This window comes from Cherax quadricarinatus, chromosome 48 (assembly GCF_038502225.1).
Source record: "Cherax quadricarinatus isolate ZL_2023a chromosome 48, ASM3850222v1, whole genome shotgun sequence".
Lineage (NCBI taxonomy): Eukaryota > Metazoa > Arthropoda > Malacostraca > Decapoda > Parastacidae > Cherax > Cherax quadricarinatus.
This window is the reverse complement of record NC_091339.1, coordinates 17477002-17496337: the sequence shown is the minus strand read 5'-3', so window position 1 is coordinate 17496337 and position 19336 is coordinate 17477002. Positions and strand designations below refer to the sequence as shown.

Here is a 19336-nt window from a genome sequence, read left to right as displayed (position 1 = left end):
GGGCCCTTCAACAGCGTCTAGGAACCTCCCTTGAAGGGACTAGCGGGAGGTTCTTTGACCCTGGTGAGGGCTCTTGATCCATGGAATTGGATCTGTACTCCAGTTCCCTGAATACCTTCCATCCCCCTTCCCCCTACAGGTGCTGTATAATCCTACGGGTTTAACGCTCCCCATGATTATAATATCCTCTTGGAACAGTTTAGATTTATTATTAACGTCATTTATATTTAATTTATTAACATCACTGATATTTAATTTATTAACATCACTGATATTTAATTTATTAACATCACTGATATTTAATTTATTAACATCACTGATATTTAATTTATCAAAATCCTTGATATTTAATTAATTAACATCATTAATAAGTTTAGCAGGGTTAAGCTCAATTGAATCACATCATTACAAAAAAGGTTAGGAGTAGAAAATATATAGAAGATTCGAGGAGTACCGCATGTTTTCGGCTGATAATACCCTCTTCAGTATACTTTACAAAGAATGAGTGAAAATGAGCTTATAGTAGGCAAGACACCTGCCATAAGCAAAGTTAAATGCAGGCGCTAAGTTACGTACAAATAATCTTTAGGAAGCGAGTCTTTCTTTCGACATAACTGAATGGGGAGGGATTAGTAAGGACAGACGCTAGTTGACCACACTAAAGCAATGGGAAAAACCATGGATAATCACTGACTGTCGAGTAACATCGAAGGAAGACAAGGAAGAACCTTCCACGTAAGCCTGAAGGGTGCCAACCCACAACATAGAGCTGTCATTTTATAACATTAAACGAATGTGTGGTTCGACGGGAATAAAGACTAATCTTCTCTCTACCAGCCAATGTTTTAGTCAAGCTCTTTCTCCAGTACTGAAAGCAATCGCAGAATGCCATAACATGTGCTATTTCATGAAACTTAAGGTGAGACTAAAAGAGATCAACATTACTGCTAGTATGAAAGTGGGAAGCCTAAAAATAGGCCAATAATGAGTGGCCGATTGAGAGAGGACGCTTCACTCAGACAAGATTCGAAAAGGGAAGTTGTAATTTCATTACTGTCAACAATCAAATCGCAAAGTGACGATATCAGGACGCACCTTGTTTCCAACTAAGGTTGATGTTTGCATCCATTTACAGCCAGAGTTTACCATGGCTTAGTCGTGTCCACTGTTGCACAGCCACAGCTTACTGACAGGGAGGGCTAGTCTCCTAGCTTGCTTGATATTTATTTCACTCATGGGAGGGCGAGAAAGGGATAACGCTAAACCCATAGGGATCACATAGCACCTGAAGGAATGGGAACCATTCAAGTTCAAGACAAAAAAAGATGTCGGCTCCACTTCCAGTGATCAAGAGCGCCTCCCCAACGTCAAGAACCTCCCTTGAGGGAAACTAGGTGAGAGTTTGTCCTTGGTCTTACCTATTATGGAAGGTGTCCTTACAATTGACTTAATTATTTACGTGGAAAGTTTCACAAATTTACAAGGGCTTAAAAAGACAGGTCTTACAGCTCTCCAGTTAATAACTGGAGTAATGTGAGCGAGAGGCAGCATCCACTGTAATATTATCAGCGTCCATGCGACAAAAGAAAATAGACAGATAACTATTTAAAAGACAACGATAAAAGGGTAGTGGATATTTGCGTTAATATAAAAATAAACAATTAAATGTACATTCAGCTGCATCTATACACAAAAAAGTGACAAATGTTTGATTTGAATAATTACATGAAATAATCAGGTATAAACATGTTGGTTAAAAATACTTTACTTCAACTAACTCTGTTGCACTAATCATTAACTATTACGTTCTTTTTAGTCAATATTCAGAGAAAATGTACATTTATACGTAGTTTAACTCACTATCATATCCTGATGCAGGTTCACGTAGGTCGAAGTGACACTAGGAAGGTATGTATATTTTATACCCCAAAATATCCCAGATACTGCGAAATTCAATTACGGTGGTGTATAGGCAAGGTATGAAGTTGAGTGCAGGGCAGGGAGATGATGGGCATAGGTTGAGATACCCATGGGACAAGGCTTCGTCTAGGATATAATCGATCTAGGTTCACCTCATCTAGAATGAAAAATAAGAGAACATACATACCGAATATTCTGCTTGTAGGTTGTCCCACGAAGAGCTGCGAAAGTCAGACTTACCTGGAAAGGTAAAAGGGGAAAAAATGGATTAACTTGCCATTACATGCAAACCTACATATAAAGCCGATATATGTTCACCATTCATAACACTGCATTTATAATTTCTCACTCGGCATGAGTTCAAACCCAACCCGTTCCGTGGTTTCATAATTTCTTAAAAAATAAACACCCATACCTAACTGTTGCTAATGAAGTAACACGTTGTAAGTTATTTACCTTGTCACTGTGGAAACCAAGACACTGTAGTGGAGAGGCTGACATGTGTGACTGGTAGTGTGTGTCCCGGCCAGACAGGCCAGTCAACACCCTTCCTGAAACATTACACTCCCCTCAATGTTTCTTCACTATCTTAGCATTCCTTTTTAATATTTAGAAAGCACATGAACCTTGGAATTATTCAGCATCTGAATGTGAAAGGACTTCAGTCATATAATGCATAATTTATAATATATAAAATAAAAAGAAGCCACCATCAGCGATAGAGATGGAAAAAAATATCCAATAGCCTAGCTAGAAAATAATTTCATGTTTTCTCGTAAACGAAACTATAATAATGAAGGCTTTGCTACATAAATAAGATAACAGTTTAAAGAGATCACCTGAAAAATGAGAGGAAAGGATGTCAAACATTGGGTGAACTTCCTGTAAAATATTTAGTACAGCAAACAATATTTCGTAACCAAAAATCATGACATTATATGTCATACTCTGATTTTTTTTTAAATTCGTGCATGCAGGGCAGTTGTGTTGCAGACTAAAAAAATCCGCTATGATTAGAAAGCTATAAACAATCAGACTGTTTACCAGAATTATCACCACATGTGTTTCGAGATTTATATGTATTACATTTGCTAAAATTATGGATATTGCATGATAGATAGCGGTGTTATTTTGATCCAAGGCACAAAAATACCACAGCAACATTAATATATCCCCACGAGTTAAATCTGTATGGATAATCCATCGATTCAAAAGGGCAAAAGGAGGGAGTCGCTGTCAACGTGGAAAACCAGTTAGATAAATTATTATTATTATTATAATCAAGGGGGAAGCGCTAAACCCGGAGGATTATACAGCGCCTGGGGGGGGATGTGGAAGGCATTCAGGCTTAATTTGGGGAACTGGAGCACAGATCCAATTCCCTAAATCAAGAGCCCCTCACCAACATCAAGGAACCTTCCTTGTGGGGCCAGTTAGATAAAACAAATCATAAAATCTACATTTTACGCGGACTCATCAAGAGTACAGAGTCAAAAACAGAAAAATTTTCCTCATAATCTCGCCATTTAAGCGAGACTATATAGTTACCTAAATTCTTTTTTATTACCTCAAGATGTTGAAACACACCCACATGTCTTAACGCCACTAAAACACTTGTCACACACGTTTTAACGCCATTAAAACACTAATACGTCTTAACAAAACAATCACCTGAGGTGAAATGGCCGCCGCTGAGTCACCTCACCTGTCCTCCTCCCCCAGCAAAATCCCCTTCGATTTCATAAGCCCATTATTGTTCACCTCAATTGTTTGATCTGCCTCTAACATAACGCACAAGCATTTTGACCTAATTTGTATTAATGCGAGTTATAAAACCATATAAGTACAATGTTAATAGGGTAGCAATACGGTTGCAATGTTTACCATCGTGTGGTGCAGACGACGCAGCTCAGCTGTGTCGAACCCGGGCTCCACTTACTATCGTTTTTTTCAACTTAACACTTTCGCTCGGAAACGTTTCGGTCCTGAGACCTTGGTCACTCCTAAGGAGTGTCTCGTTCAGTCCTTGAGAGTAAACGAGGTCCCACGACCGAAACGTTTCCTAAATAAATGTGTCAAGGGTTGGCACATGTACCATTTCCTCAAATTGTCCGAAATATGTATCTTTATTATTATTATTATTATTATTATTATTATTATTATTATTATTATTATTAGTAGTAGTAGTAGTAGTAGTATTATTATTATTATTATTATTATGAATTTGTATATTTTAATTATTCTTATTATTATTAACTATTAATTATTATTATTATTAAAATAATAATAATAATAATAATAATAATATTATTATTATTATTATTATTATTATTTTGAGTAGTAGCAGATAATATTATTAGAGCTATGAAGTTCTTCAAAGCCAAGTTTTGCACTTATGTCTTATTTATCACAGGGCAAAACGTATTTTTGAAGGATCGAGGTATGGCATAAATAACTAGGCTGCTAGCAGCAGAAAGTTCCCCTCAGTCACAAGTTGGGTACAAGAGCTAGGTTAGGTGCGTCAGGAAACACGACAAGTGTTTCCTGACGCTGGCCTTAGATGATGACCCGCCGTTTGAGCTTCTGGTCATCTGATCGAGGCCTTCCGCTGGCTTACCAGGCCACCCCTTTAAAAATTATGTTCCTAGTTATAACCATTTTATATTGTACCAAAAGCAGCCGCTCAGATTCAAGATTTTCCCTCTACATGTAAACAAAGCAAAAGGTTTTCATGCATTTTCCACACTATTGAAGCGTCTCAATAAAACACTTGTGCAAAACCTAAGTATCTTTACTTACGAAACGTTTCGCCTGCGCAGGAGGCGTGTTAAGACTAATACAGCAGTGTTGATAATGGCATAAATAAAATATCGACAATGTGATGATCAATTAAGTATAATAATTGGGTATCTGTATTGTTGAAACGTTACACCTACACAGTAGACTTCCTCAGAGAAAAAGCCTACTGTATAGGCGATATGTTTTAACAATGAAGACACCCAGTTCTTGCACACGTTATAATCATCAGTACAGTGTTCATTATTATTCTGAAGACAGTGGAAGAATCTGAGAGGTCATTTACAATGGTCATTTAATTGGTCTAGGTAGGCATTAGGTTTGTCAGGAAACATGACAAGTGTTTCCTGACGCGGGTCATGTGTTGACCCATAGCTGGAGCTTTTGGTCATCTGACCGAGGCCTTCTACTGGCATACCCGTCCACGTTATTAAAAATTAGGGTTATAATTATAACTATTTTATTATATTTTTAAATTGGTTGACTCGCCTCCAGACATTATAATACAGTATTTATTTAATTCCCTTTGTGTCTTGTGCGAAGAAGGAAATAATTGTTTAGATGTTTGTATTGTTATCAGTAAATTTTCCTGTCTTAATTTTCGATGAACCCAATAATTTATTTTTATGTTTTTCAAGTATTTTCAAGCCATTCCTTTTTTTTTTAGTATTTTCAGGAAATTCCAATTTTTTAAAAAGTATTTTCAAGAAATTTCCCATTTTTTTTAAATTATTTTCAGAATATTCTATTTTTTTAAAGTATTTTTTGGAAATTCAAACTTTCTTAAAAAGTATTTTCAAGAAATTTTAATTTTTATTAAAGTATTTTCAGGATATTCCAAACTAACACTAAAATTATATTCCATAGGTTTTAGTTTACCTCAAAAATGGACTAACCTGCCAGCTTTTAATATTTTTTATTCCCTTGCCTCTTTAATTTTCTAGTTTCGCTAAGCTTCTCGTCTCTTTTTTTTCGTGAGTTCTCTCTTTCAATATTAATATGTTGGTCCGTAAGGTGACTTTCTCCTCTCCTAATCCGCCTGTAATTTACTCTCTTCTTCCCCGGTGAGATGCTTTAATTTTCTGTTCAGCTATTTGGGATCCTGTCTTACCATTTGGTCTAATTGCTATGTGGAGCATTTATGTTCCTTGGCCAGATTATACAATATTTAGAAAAAGTCACATTTTAATAATAATAATAATAATAATAATAATAATGTAATTATTATTTTTGTTATTATTAAAAATAATAATAATAATAATAATATTATTATTATTATTATTATTATTATTATTATTATTATTTTATAATAATATTCACAATATTAAAAAAGTCACATTTACTAATGATAATAATATAATTATTTATTATTATTATTATTATTATTATTACTTTATTATTAATATATATTATTATTATATTATTATTATTGTTGTTTTGTTAACTAACCACTAACAATTCTTCTGATATTTATTCCCTTCCTCAGATGGTGGCGTCGGAGGGGAGTGGAGGTGGTCTGGGGGGAGGGGGAGGGGGTACGAGGCACGAAGGCACAGAGACCACTGGCACGGCACTCTCCAAGCTCAGGCATACCCTCACCTCGGGCATCCACGGCACAGGTGAGACACGGGCATCGCCCTGCTTAATTTTAAGGTGTACCTTCATCTCTATGATCCACGTGATTGTATGTGAGAGGAAGTCACGTATAAATGAGGCACAGAATTTTTGATATGTGGGAGAGGAATTACAGATATGTGGGGAAGATATTTTTTATTTGCGAGGCAGAATTATGAATACGTGAGACAGATTTATAGATTTTTTATTTTTTTTTTTATTATCACAATGGCCGATTCCCACCAAGGCAGGGTGGCCCGAAAAAGAAAAACTTTCACCATCATTCACTCCATCACTGTCTTGCCAGAAGGGTGCTTTACACTACAGTTTTTAAACTGCAACATTAACACCCCTCCTTCAGAGTGCAGGCACTGTACTTCCCATCTCCAGGACTCAAGTCCGGCCTGCCGGTTTCCCTGAACCCCTTCATAAATGTTACTTTGCTCACACTCCAACAGCACGTCAAGTATTAAAAACCATTCGTCTCCATTCACTCCTATCAAACACGCTCACGCACGCCTGCTGGAAGTCCAAGCCCCTCGCACACAAAACCTCCTTTACCCCCTCCCTCCAACCTTTCCTAGGCCGACCCCTACCCCGCCTTCCTTCCACTACAGACTGATACACTCTTGAAGTCATTCTGTTTCGCTCCATTCTCTCTACATGTCCGAACCACCTCAACAACCCTTCCTCAGCCCTCTGGACAGCAGTTTTGGTAATCCCGCACCTCCTCCTAACTTCCAAACTACGAATTCTCTGCATTATATTCACACCACACATTGCCCTCAGACATGACATCTCCACTGCCTCCAGCCTTCTCCTCGCTGCAACATTTATCACCCATGCTTCACACCCATATAAGAGTGTTGGTAAAACTATACTCTCATACATTCCCTTCTTTGCCTCCAAGGACAAAGTTCTTTGTCTCCACAGACTCCTAAGTGCACCACTCACGCTTTTCCCCTCATCAATTCTATGATTCACCTCATCCTTCATAGACCCATCCGCTGACACGTCCACTCCCAAATATCTGAATACATTCACCTCCTCCATATTCTCTCCCTCCAATCTGATATCCAATCTTTCATCACCTAACCTTACTCTTTCCTGTATTCACTTTTAATTTTCTTCTTTTGCACACCCTACCAAATTCATCCACCAATCTCTGCAACTTCTCTTCAGAATCTCCCAAGAGCACAGTGTCATCAGCAAAGAGCAACTGTGACAACTCCCACTTTATGTGTGATTCTTTATCTTTTAACTCCACGCCTCTTGTCAAGACCCTCGCATTTACTTCTCTTACAACCCCATCTATAAATATATTAAACAACCACGGTGACATCACACATCCTTGTCTTAGGCCTACTTTTACTGGGAAATAATTTCCCTCTTTCCTATGTACTCTAACTTGAGCCTCACTATCCTCGTAAAAACTCTTCACTGCTTTCAGTAACCTACCTCCTACACCATACATCTGCAACATCTGCCACATTGCCCCCCTATCCACCCTGTCATACGCCTTTTCCAAATCCATAAGTGCCACAAAGACCTCTTTAGCCTTATCTAAATACTGTTCACTTATATGTTTCACTGTAAACACCTGGTCCACACACCCCCTACCTTTCCTAAAGCCTCCTTGTTCATCTGCTATCCTATTCTCAGTCTTACTTTTAATTCTTTCAATAATAACTCTACCATACACTTTACCAGGTATACTCAACAGACTTATCCCCCTATAATTTTTGCACTCTCTTTTGTCCCCTTTGCCTTTATACAAAGGAACTATGCATGCTCTCTGCCAATCCCTAGGTACCTTACCCTCTTCCATACATTTATTAAATAATTGCACCAACCACTCCAAAACTATATCCCCACCTGCTTTTAACATTTCTATCTTTATCCCATCAATCCCGGCTGCCTTACCCCCTTTCATTTTACCTACTGCCTCACGAACTTCCCCCACACTCACAACTGGCTTTTCCTCACTCCTACAAGATGTTATTCCTCCTTGCCCTATACACGAAATCACAGCTTCCCTATCTTCATCAACATTTAACAATTCCTCAAAATATTCCCTCCATCTTCCCAATACCTCTAACTCTCCATTTAATAACTCTCCTCTCCTATTTTTAACTGACAAATCCATTTGTTCTCTAGGCTTCCTTAACTTGTTAATCTCACTCCAAAACTTTTTCTTATTTTCAACAAAATTTGTTGATAACATCTCACCCACTCTCTCATTTGCTCTCTTTTTACATTGCTTCACCACTCTCTTAACTTCTCTCTTTTTCTCCATATACTCTTCCCTCCTTGCATCACTTCTACTTTGTAAAAACTTCTCATATGCTGACTTTTTCTCCCATACTACTCTCTTTACATCATCATTCCACCAATCGCTGGATAAGTGAGACAGAATCGCTGGATAAGTGAGGCAGAATTATTGATAAGTGGGGCAGAATTATTGATAAGTGGGACAAAATTATTGATAAATGGGGCAGAATTACTGATAAGTGGGCAGAATTACTGATAGGTGGGACAGAATTATTGATGAGTGGGACAGAATTATTGATAAGTGGGACAGAATTATTGATAAGTAGGGCATAATTATTGATAAGTGGGACAGAATTATTGATATGTGAGTCAAAATCATAGCTGTGCGCAAGAAAACTGTGAACAGGTGAAACCGAAAAAAATTTGAGGCAGGATAACGTTTGTCACTGAGGATCACTTACCAATTATGCAAACGATATGTTAATTGAACTCAAGGTGCGGTTTAGGGCATTATAATAATGTTTATTCTCAACACAATGCCACAAGCCGCACACTTTATCTCGTTAACATACTTTATCGGCAGATTTCATCACTGATAAACTTGTGGATAATGCACATGGATAGATATTTAGACTTGTGTGTGTTATACCCAAAGGTACTCACGCGTGTGCAAGTCTGACGAGGAATTTAGATAGTCATTAAGACTTGGGCGGTATGTCTGAGGGCACTCAGGCGTGTGCAGTGTTGCTCGGCAGAGATGAAAGAGCCGGACTAAGACATATCTTATAAATGATAGATGAGGGAAACGATTGAGTGAAAGGCTGAAGTCAAGACGGGGAGAGGATTGATAGCACAAGGTGTGTGTGTGTGTGTACTAACCTAGCTGTGGTTGCAAGGGTCGAGTCGCAGCTGCTGGCTCCGCCTCTTCACTGGCCGCTACTAGGTCACTCTTCCTCTGTGTGTGTGTCTGTGTGTCTGTGTGTTTGGGGAGTTGAGTCTCAGCCCTTGGCTTCATTTCTTAGGTGGTTTCACGAGGAACTTATCTTATGGGACCTTCTCTATCCTAAGAAAAGTATCAACAAGAAGGGCAATAGAACAACAACCTAACTAGTACCTGTAACAGAAAACAACATCTCCCCGATAACAGACTGCTTAAACTTGACTTTTCCTCACAAGAAGGACGGAAGGAACGGGAGGATGGGGGACATAATCACGACATACAAGATACTCATAGGACGTGATACATACACACAGGGAAGAAAATGGACGAGAATGTTGAATAGAAGAAACATGTTGAAAAACAAGTTTTTATAAGGACAACATTTCGCTCTGAAGATGACTTGTTAAAGGGCTACACAGGGCAAAACGTGCTAATTAAATATTGTTTTTTCCTTAATATTATCGGTGGTACAACATTTCGATCCAGCGCTTGAATGGTAACACAGAAGTAACATAACTTCAACATACACACACACACACACACACACACACACTTTTTCTTCAAGTAAAGTCGTGTTCCTGCGGGAAACACGTAGGAAACCAGAACATAAATTCATCAACAACAGCAACAAAAAAACACCAACACGGGAAGTGATGGAGCTTGTGAGTTCCTCTGTGTGTCTGTGTGTCTTTGTGTCTGTGTGTCTGTGTGTCTGTGTGTCAGTGTGTCTGTGTGTCTGTGTGTCTGTGTGTCAGTGTGTCTGTGATTCTGTTTGTCTGTGTCTGTATGTCAGTGTGTCTGTGTGTCTGTGTGTCTGTGTGTCTGTATGTCAGTGTGTCTGTATGTCAATGTGTCAGTGTGTCTGTGTGTCTGTATGTCAATGTGTGTGTGTGTCTGTATGTCAGTGTGTCTGTGTATCTGTGTGTCTGTGTGTCAGTGTGTCTGTGTGTCTGTGTGTCTGTGTGTCTGTGTGTCAGTGTGTCTGTATGTCAGTGTCTGTGTGTCTGTATGTCAGTGTCTCTGTGTGTCTGTATTTCAGTGTGTCTGTGCGTCTGTATGTCAGTGTGTCTGTGTGTCTGTGTGTCTGTGTGTCAGTGTGTCTGTGTGTCTGTGTGTCTGTGTGTCTGTGTGTCTGTGTGTCAGTGTGTCAGTGTGTCTGTATGTCAGTGTGTCTGTGTGTCTGTATGTCAGTGTGTCTGTGTGTCTGTATGTCAGTGTGTCTGTGTGTCTGTGTATCTGTGTGTCTGTATGTCAGTGTGACTGTGTGTCTGTATGTCAGTGTGTCTGTGTGTCTGTGTGTCTGTGTGTCTGTGTGTCAGTGTGTCTGTGTGTCTGTGTGTCTGTGTGTCTGTGTGTCTGTGTGTCAGTGTGTCAGTGTGTCTGTATGTCAGTGTGTATGTGTGTCTGTATGTCAGTGTGTCTGTGTGTCTGTATGTCAGTGTGTCTGTGTGTCTGTGTATCTGTGTGTCTGTATGTCAGTGTGTCTGTGTGTCTGTATGTCAGTGTGTCTGTGTGTCAGTGTGTCTGTGTCTCTGTGTGTCTGTGTGTCTGTGTCTCTGTGTGTCTGTGTGTCTGTGTCTCTGTGTGTCAGTGTATCTGTGTCTCTGTGTGTCAATGTGTCTGTGTCTCTGTGTGTCAGTGTGTCTGTGTCTCTGTGTGTCAGTGTCTCTGTGTCTCTCTGTGTATAGCTCGCTGGTTTCTACAGGTGTTTTTATATCGTTGGATGGTATTTTACACGTGTTTGTTTATAAGTGAATAGATTTTAACACTTTTGTGTGTGTTTGTTAGTAACCGGAAAGTGTTAACACGTGTTTATATGTGACTGAATTATTTTTACGCGTGTTTAAATTGTGTTTGGAATTAGATTTTGTGTATGTATACTACTCGCCTTTATGTGTGGTTGCGTGAGTTGAGTCACAGTTTCTGGCCCCTTTGTGTGCGTGTGTATGTGTGTATGTGACTGTGTGTGTGTGTGTGGCTAGTGTATTTGTTACACATTTTAATGTATGTAGTTTATATATGGTGCTTTTGTGTGTGTGTTGGTTTTTTTAATGAATTTTTATTATTTGTTGTGTGTTCTTTAGTGGGAGTTTATTTGTTTAATATGTTTTTTCTCGATTAATGTTCTCTCTCTCTCTCTCTCTCTCTCTCTCTCTCTCTCTCTCTCTCTCTCTCTCTCTCTCTCTCTCTCTCTCTCTCTCTCTCTCTCTCTCTCTCTGTCTCTCTGTCTCTCTCTCTTTCTCTCTCTCTCTCTCTCGTGTTTTACGTGTATTTGTCTTGGCAGTTAGTTTGGCAGACTGTTTGGCGAAAAACAGATATTGAGAAGGAGAGAGTAATTAGATGATGATGATGAAAGAGAGAGAGAGAAGAGAGAGAGAGAGAGAGAGAGTGTGAGAGAGAGATAGAGATAGAGAAGAGAGAGAGTAGAGAGAGAGAGAGAGAGAGAGAGAGAGAGAGAGAGAGAGAGAGAATGGGAGGATGTTGGCACCTGGAGAAGAAGTTGATATCCTTGGGGTGAAATTTGACTCCAAACTAACCATGAAGAACCATGTTGTAAATCTTGCAAACAAGGCAGCCAGGAAAGCTTACAGCACTTCGCCGTATCTCGCATCTGCTTGACAGTAGGGGTTGCAAGATACTGTACGAGGCACAAGTACGCTCACACCTTGAGTATGCTCCACTTTCTTGGTTTGCCTGTCCCCCTCTCATCTGCGACTGTTGACAGGAGTAGAGAACAGAGCAAGACGTCTCATCTCTCGCCTGGACCCATCCTGGATGGATCTGTCATTTCAGCAGAGCCTTCAACATAGGAGGGATGTGGGTGGGTGGCCTTACTGTTATGTACAAGGCCAATATTGTCAAAATACCACACTTGGATCCACTTCTGAGGACAGCGCGAAACAAGCTTTATGCCACAAGACGGGCAGAAAGCAGCAACTTCACTCTGGCTGTACCCTTCTCCAGAACATCACTCCATCTGAGATCATACATACCCAGGATGACTCGAGTATGGAACACATTCGTTCAGCATAATGATGTCAACGAGATAACGTCAGTTGATCAAATGAAAATGCTGGCCCACAGATGGCTCCAACTTCATCCTGTTCCCTACTTGTATGTCTCATAACAATAAAAAATGCTTTCAAATGAGCTGATGTAGGTAACAACTCTTACTTTGTCAATAAAGTTAGGAATCCTTAACCTGTAAATAGCTTGTCAATAAAGCTAGGGATCCTTAACCTTGTCAAACCATGCAAAAAAAAAAAAAAAAAAAAAAAAAAAAAAAAAAAAAAAAAAAGAGAGAGAGAGAGAGAGAGAGAGAGAGAGAGAGAGAGAGAGAGAGAGAGAGAGCAAGAAAATATGAGAACAAATGATAAAGCCACAACTATTCCATGGTCATCAGCTAGAAAACACTGCCTGAAGAGATGAGAACAACATAGTATATCAGATGGCTTCCCTAACCTCCACACACACACTCTACCACGTTGCTGGCATAGAAAAGGTCACTAAGAGGATTACAGCACAGTAATATAATTCACTGTATACTCTCACACGCAGACACACACACACACACACACACACACACACACACACACACACACACACACACACACACACACACACAGAGGACGGCCAATGGACGAGAGAGTTCTCAGGCGTGAGAGTCTGTGTACAAAATCAATGCTGTCTATTGTGCTAGACTGGATGAAGTGGGAGGGGGGACTGAGGCAAGGGAAACGTATGGATGAAGGGGGCATAGGGAGAAAGGTAGGACAGGGGAAGGTAAGAAGAGTGGAAGAGAGAGGGTGAGAGAGGGTGAGGAAGAAAGGAAAGAGTGAGTCTCAGAGCAGAAATATACACTGTCAATAAACAATTATTTTTGTGCATATTTGTCTTCTTCTTTTTCCTGTGTGTGTGTGTGTGTGTGTGTGTGTGTGTGTGTGTGTGTGTGTGTGTGTGTGTGTGTGTGTGTGTGTGTGTGTGTGTGTGTGTGTGTGTGTGTGCGTGATTTTTTTCACTTCCTTAAAGGGAAATTTAACCCTCACGGTTCCCAACGAACTGACGGAGATGAAAGTATTTCCACCAGTCCTCATTTCCAGCTAATCTCTCGGAATGTCCTGTATTCATTTCCCAGCGACAATCCTTCCATTTGTAAGAAAACTGTTGCACTGTTTTCTCATTCCTCATCCATCAGCACTCTTGGTTCACTTCATTCTAATGGGACACTACGAATAAAATGTAGCAGGAACGGGGAACATTTCGCCATCTGTAGAGCGAAAAATTGTCCCGACAAAAGCATGTTCTGCAGTGTATTTTTTTGGTCCCTCCTATTTTTAACAACAGCATATTGACATTCCTCTTTTAATCATGAGAAAGCGCCTGGACCAATTTCCCTGTCAACAAATTTTGCGATTTTGGCAACAAACAGTAACCTTAATTCCAATATCAACTGCAAGGAGTAATTCTATGGTAGTAACAGTAAATTAGATCATTTTATTTCCCTATTCCAATTGCTAGGAATATTCTTTGATAACTGACAAAGAATAGTTGCTTTCCCTGTTCCAGTTACATAGAACATATTCTTAGTTGACTGGCAAAGAGCGATCATAATCCCTATTCCAGAGGCGAAGAACACCTCAATTTCATTAAACCGTCAAAATTGAGTGTCTGTAGTTCTCCATCCAAATTGTTAATTGTTTTCTTTATTGTGATGTACTTTATAACATTCTAATTATAGTTACAATAGTGACTGCGAGTCCTAGAACATTCCTATTCTAGAAAACATTCTCATTCCAGCTACCCTTGAGTCCTAGAAATGTATTCTTTTTCTAGGAATCATTCTCATTCCAGTTACCTTTGAGTTCTAGAGCATTTTCATTCTAGGAAAAATTCTAGTACCATTTGCCGTTGCACCTTTTCAGTGACGAAGCTGTCGCCGACTAGGCCTGCACCTGCCGTGCACGCCGAGGGTTCCGTGTCGTCGTCATCGTCGTCGTCTTCAGCAGGAGTGGTGGGGGCCCCAGCGGCAGCCTCAGTGTCTTCGGAGGAGAGGTCGCTGCTGCAGAAGGTCTGGGAGAAGAGCGAACGTTTCGACCCCGGAGAGTCGAGAATATTGTGAGTAACAGTCGTGAAGCAGACTTGGATGATAATGTTCTGTAATTTCATTTTTTTTTTAAGTGAATGAATCTAATTTCCCCATAAAAACCCATGTTATAACTTGAAATGTGGACACTGACAATAATTCGCTGTAGTTCCTCAATTCTGTACGTTAAGTGAATCTAATTTCCCCATATGAACCCACGTTATAACTATAGATGCGGACTCTGACAATAATTCTCCTTAGTTCCTGTTTTCTTTATGTTAAGTGAATCTAACTTTCCCATAAGAACCCATGTTACAACTTGAGATGTGGGCTGGGAGAGAAACTTCCCGAGTGCAGTTCCTGTTTTTTATTTCTTAGGTTATGTGAATCCAGCTTTTCCAAAAGACCCCGTGTTATACCTCGAGACGTGGAGCAGGATGATATTAGTGAAGGGCTCATGATCCAGAGAATTGGAGCTATCCCCTCCCTATACTTCCCTGGGATCAAGCCTGATTATTTCCCATTCCCAGGCACTGTACGACTCTTACGGGTTTAGAGTTTCCATATAAATGTAACAGGAACTAGATGCATTTCAGTCACTACACGATGTGAGAGTGATATCCCCATGTTGCATAACCCCAGCCCTCTGTACCCCAGTGAATGCGAAAGGCATAGTGCAGAGAGAAACATTAATATGCAGTGCAGTTACATATTAAGGTTGAGGATTTTAAGTGAAAGGGAAGATGTAATAACTAGTTATCACATGGAATTAATTTCTAAACAAAGAAAACTGGCAAATTAGACTGTACACAGACCTTCACAATTTCAAACTTTTCACCAAAAGAAAAATTATCATTAATAATAGAAAGCCAAGTTAAAGAGGTTTCTTTCGGCTACATTTCGTTGACAGCGAGAAGACAACTTCTACATGACAAGACGGGCAACAACCATCAACTACACTCCGGCTGTACACTTCTCAAGACCGTCACTCTATCGATGAACTAAAGTCAGTTGATACAATGAAATCGCTGCCCCACAAATGGCTCCAACTTCATCGTATGCCTTATTTGCATGACTCATAACAATAAAAAGGCTTTAAAATGATAAGTCGATAACAACTTTTATCTTATAAACGAAGGTCGAAACTCTTAATCTAAACGCGTAAAAATTTCATGTGAAGCACTAATCCGGTGAGGCTCATTCAGTGCAAGAAGTGGTGGATGCTCGATACTCTGTTCGCTTAACTCAAGGCACACACGCTACGTAACTGTGCCCACCTAATTGAGGCTGAGAGAAGGAAGAGAGAGAGAGAGAGAGAGAGAGAGAGAGAGAGAGAGAGAGAGAGAGAGAGAGAGAGAGAGCGGGAGAGAGAATGATTACCAATTTGTGGTAACAGGAGCAGACTCGAAGCCTCTCGGTGTCTCATCTTCCTTATTAACATTTGACCTTTCTCCATAGGCTGCCAACAGCAACAGCCGAACGAAACACCCAGTGTGTCTGTGTCCCTCTTCTCACGCAGAATGAACTATACATTCCAGATATCCTCTATATGCCCCTTGCGACTGGCAATAGCACCTTTCCATTAGCTTACACAGAGGTTCTTACACCTCCTTCCTTTAGTACAGAGGGTGATACACAGTCTGTTATTTTCACTAGTATCTTCTTCACTTTATCTCGCTCTAGGTAGCGTGGAACACCGTGCAAATAAAAGACTGTTCAGCAGCCTTTTTTTCACTATTGTCAGCGGTGAAGACATCAGGTTCATGCTTTTGTTGTGTTCAGCTCTGTTAGCGTCTTTTTCTCCTTTTCCTTTGTCTTGGCTAGCATTTTTTTTCTGTCATATTATTTCTCAGCCTTTCGGGTCTCTCTTTTTCTCCCTCTCCAGGTTTATTTCTTTATGACTTGATAAAGTCCACTGTGTAGGCGAAACGTTGTCAGTCAATGACCGAATGATGTAGATGGTTCAGGGAACCGACAGGTTGATGAATGGTTTTCTGAACCATTCATCTACATTTCTGTCTGACACAGCAACATCTTGGGACAGAATGATGTTACTCTACTGTCTCTTTTGCCATCGCGTCCATATTTTATGTCATTTCTCTTTAATTTTCTATTTCTTTCCCATGTGTACCTCTCTGTCTTCATCGTTTGTGTTCCTCCTTCCTGTCTCCCTTTATCTTATAATATAGTTATTATCAACCATTTATTTATGTATCTATAAAAATAATATAAGTTACTGATGGAAAGTGACTTCAGAAGGTCAGCGAGGCTGCAAGAGTGGTCCAGTAATTGGCTGCTCGAGTTTGATCCGGACAAGTGCAGGTAATGCACATGGCATAAGGGTAAGGAAACCCTTGGGAATAAAGAGCAGTTAGTGGTTACAGAGATCCACTGAAATGAATGAAAGAGAAGGATCTGAAGGCGAACATCACACCGAACAAATTACCGCGGGTGTTCGGGAGCCCATGTGAGGAGAGAGATCATTATGACACAATTCTTTTTGAAGAAACAGCGTTCGAAGGGAGCTCAAACCATGTCAGGAAGGGAAGGAGGGAGACAAGAATATCGCAGGGAGAAAAGGGAGATGAGAATACTGCAGGGAGAGAAGGAGGGAGATGAGAATATCACATTACTTAGACTCAGGACACAGTCTTTCCCTCTCATTACCTTAACCATTTCCACCCCAACATTTCCCCTGAGGTGTAGCTGAACCTGATCTTGGGAGAGAGAGAGAGAGAGAGAGAGAGAGAGAGAGAGAGAGAGAGAGAGAGAGAGAGAGAGAGAAATGTAGACTCTCTCTTATTATAACATTAATGTCACCAAATTATAATTGTTGGTGACCTCATCAGATACGTAACTGAAAGGCATTCTGATAAACTTCTTGCAGTGATTGACATAAAACAAAAATTTGCCGTTCTTCAGATGGCTTCCCCTCAAGGAAGGTTCCTTGATATTGGTGAGGGGCTCTTGATTTAGGGAATTGGACCTGTGCTTCAGTTCCCCGAATTAAGCCTGAATGCCTTCCACATCCCCCACCAGGCGCTGTATAATCCTCCGGGTTTAGCGCTTCCCCTTGATTATATTAATAATCTTCAGTTGGCTTAGAATTCAGCGCTTCTGTCGGAAGGAACAGTCACTGGGTTATATTGACACTTCTGATCACAGGACCATCTTTACGGTACTGAAGATGCTAGCAGAACCAGGTGAAGAATCATCTCGCTCGACCTTCCTGTGAGTGAACAGAACCAGGTGAAGAATCATCTCGCTCGACCTTCCTGTGAGTGAACAGAACGAGGTGAAGAATCATCTCGCTCGACCTTCCTGTGAGTGAACAGAACCAGGTGAAGAATCATCTCGCTCGACCTTCCTGCGGGAGAACAGAACCAGGTGAAGAATCATCTCGCTCGACCTGCCTGTGAGAGAAAGAAAACTGACAGAGCATTTGCTGGAAGCTTGCCGCTTCTGATATGAATACTCAAACCCAACGTGATGTTGATAAGCAAAGCGATCTCCTTCACTAAACATATCCTTAATCTCCAACACAAATACGTCGGCACAGAAAGGAGACGCAGAGACACTCAAAAAAAAAAAAAAAAAATAAAAAAAATAAGAAATGAGCAGAGAGCTGTGGGTGAGCTACAACTCCGGGTCCCGCCTCTTAACAATCACTTGACAGGTGCGGTTTACTCCTATCCATTAGTAATCTACCGTGCCTTCTTTTGAAGCTGTGAAATGAATTAGCCTTCCCCATCTATTCATTACCTTCACTAGACGTACCCATAGTCATCATGGAGACATGATGACGATGGGTAAGTCGTGTCATACTAGACATATGACGATGGGTAAGTCGTGTCATACTAAATGTATGACACGATTCACGACTGTTCCAGTATGACACAACGCATGACTCTTCCAGTTATCCACGACGCACGACTCTTCCAGTATGACACGACGCGTGACTCTTCCGGTATGACACGACGCGTGACTCTTCCAGTATGACACGACGCACGACTCTTCCAGTATGACACGACGCACGACTCTTCCAGTATGACACGACGCACGACTCTTCCAGTATGTCACGACTCTCGATACATCCAATATGACCTTATTGACACCATTACGCTAGTGACACAAAGACCCTGCTGATACCATGACCTTGCTGACACCATGACCTTGCTGACACCATGACCTTGCTGACACCATGACCTTGCTGACACCATTACCTTGTTGACACCATTACGCTAGTGACACAAAGACCCTGCTGACACCATGACCTTGCTGGCACCATGACCTTGCTGACACCATGACCTTGCTGACACCATGACCTTGCTGACACCATTACCTTGTTGACACCATTACGCTAGTGACACAAAGACCCTGCTGACACCATGACCTTGCTGGCACCATGACCTTGCTGACACCATGACCTTGCTGACACCATGACCTTGCTGACACCATTACCTTGTTGACACCATTACGCTAGTTACACAGAGACCCTGCTGACACCATGACCTTGCTGGCACCATGACCTTGCTGACACCATGACCTTGCTGACACCATGACTTTGCTGACACCATTACCTTGTTGACACCATTACGCTAGTGACACAAAGACCCTGCTGACACCATGACCTTGCTGGCACCATGACCTTGCTGACACCATGACCTTGCTGACACCATGATCTTGCTGACACCATGACCTTGCTGACACCA

At 40.6% G+C, this 19336-nt stretch overlaps 1 protein-coding gene across 1 annotated transcript in view; it reads left to right on the top strand.

The window, feature by feature from the left end:
* Positions 1-19336, top strand: part of LOC138854062 (mucin-21-like) — an 80058-nt gene that overhangs the window by 1249 nt on the left and 59473 nt on the right. Inside the window, exons 2-3 of the mRNA XM_070094800.1 lie at positions 6203-6335; positions 14464-14656. Coding sequence (XP_069950901.1) covers positions 6203-6335; positions 14464-14656 — 326 coding nt within the window. The remainder of the gene's footprint in view (positions 1-6202; positions 6336-14463; positions 14657-19336) is intronic.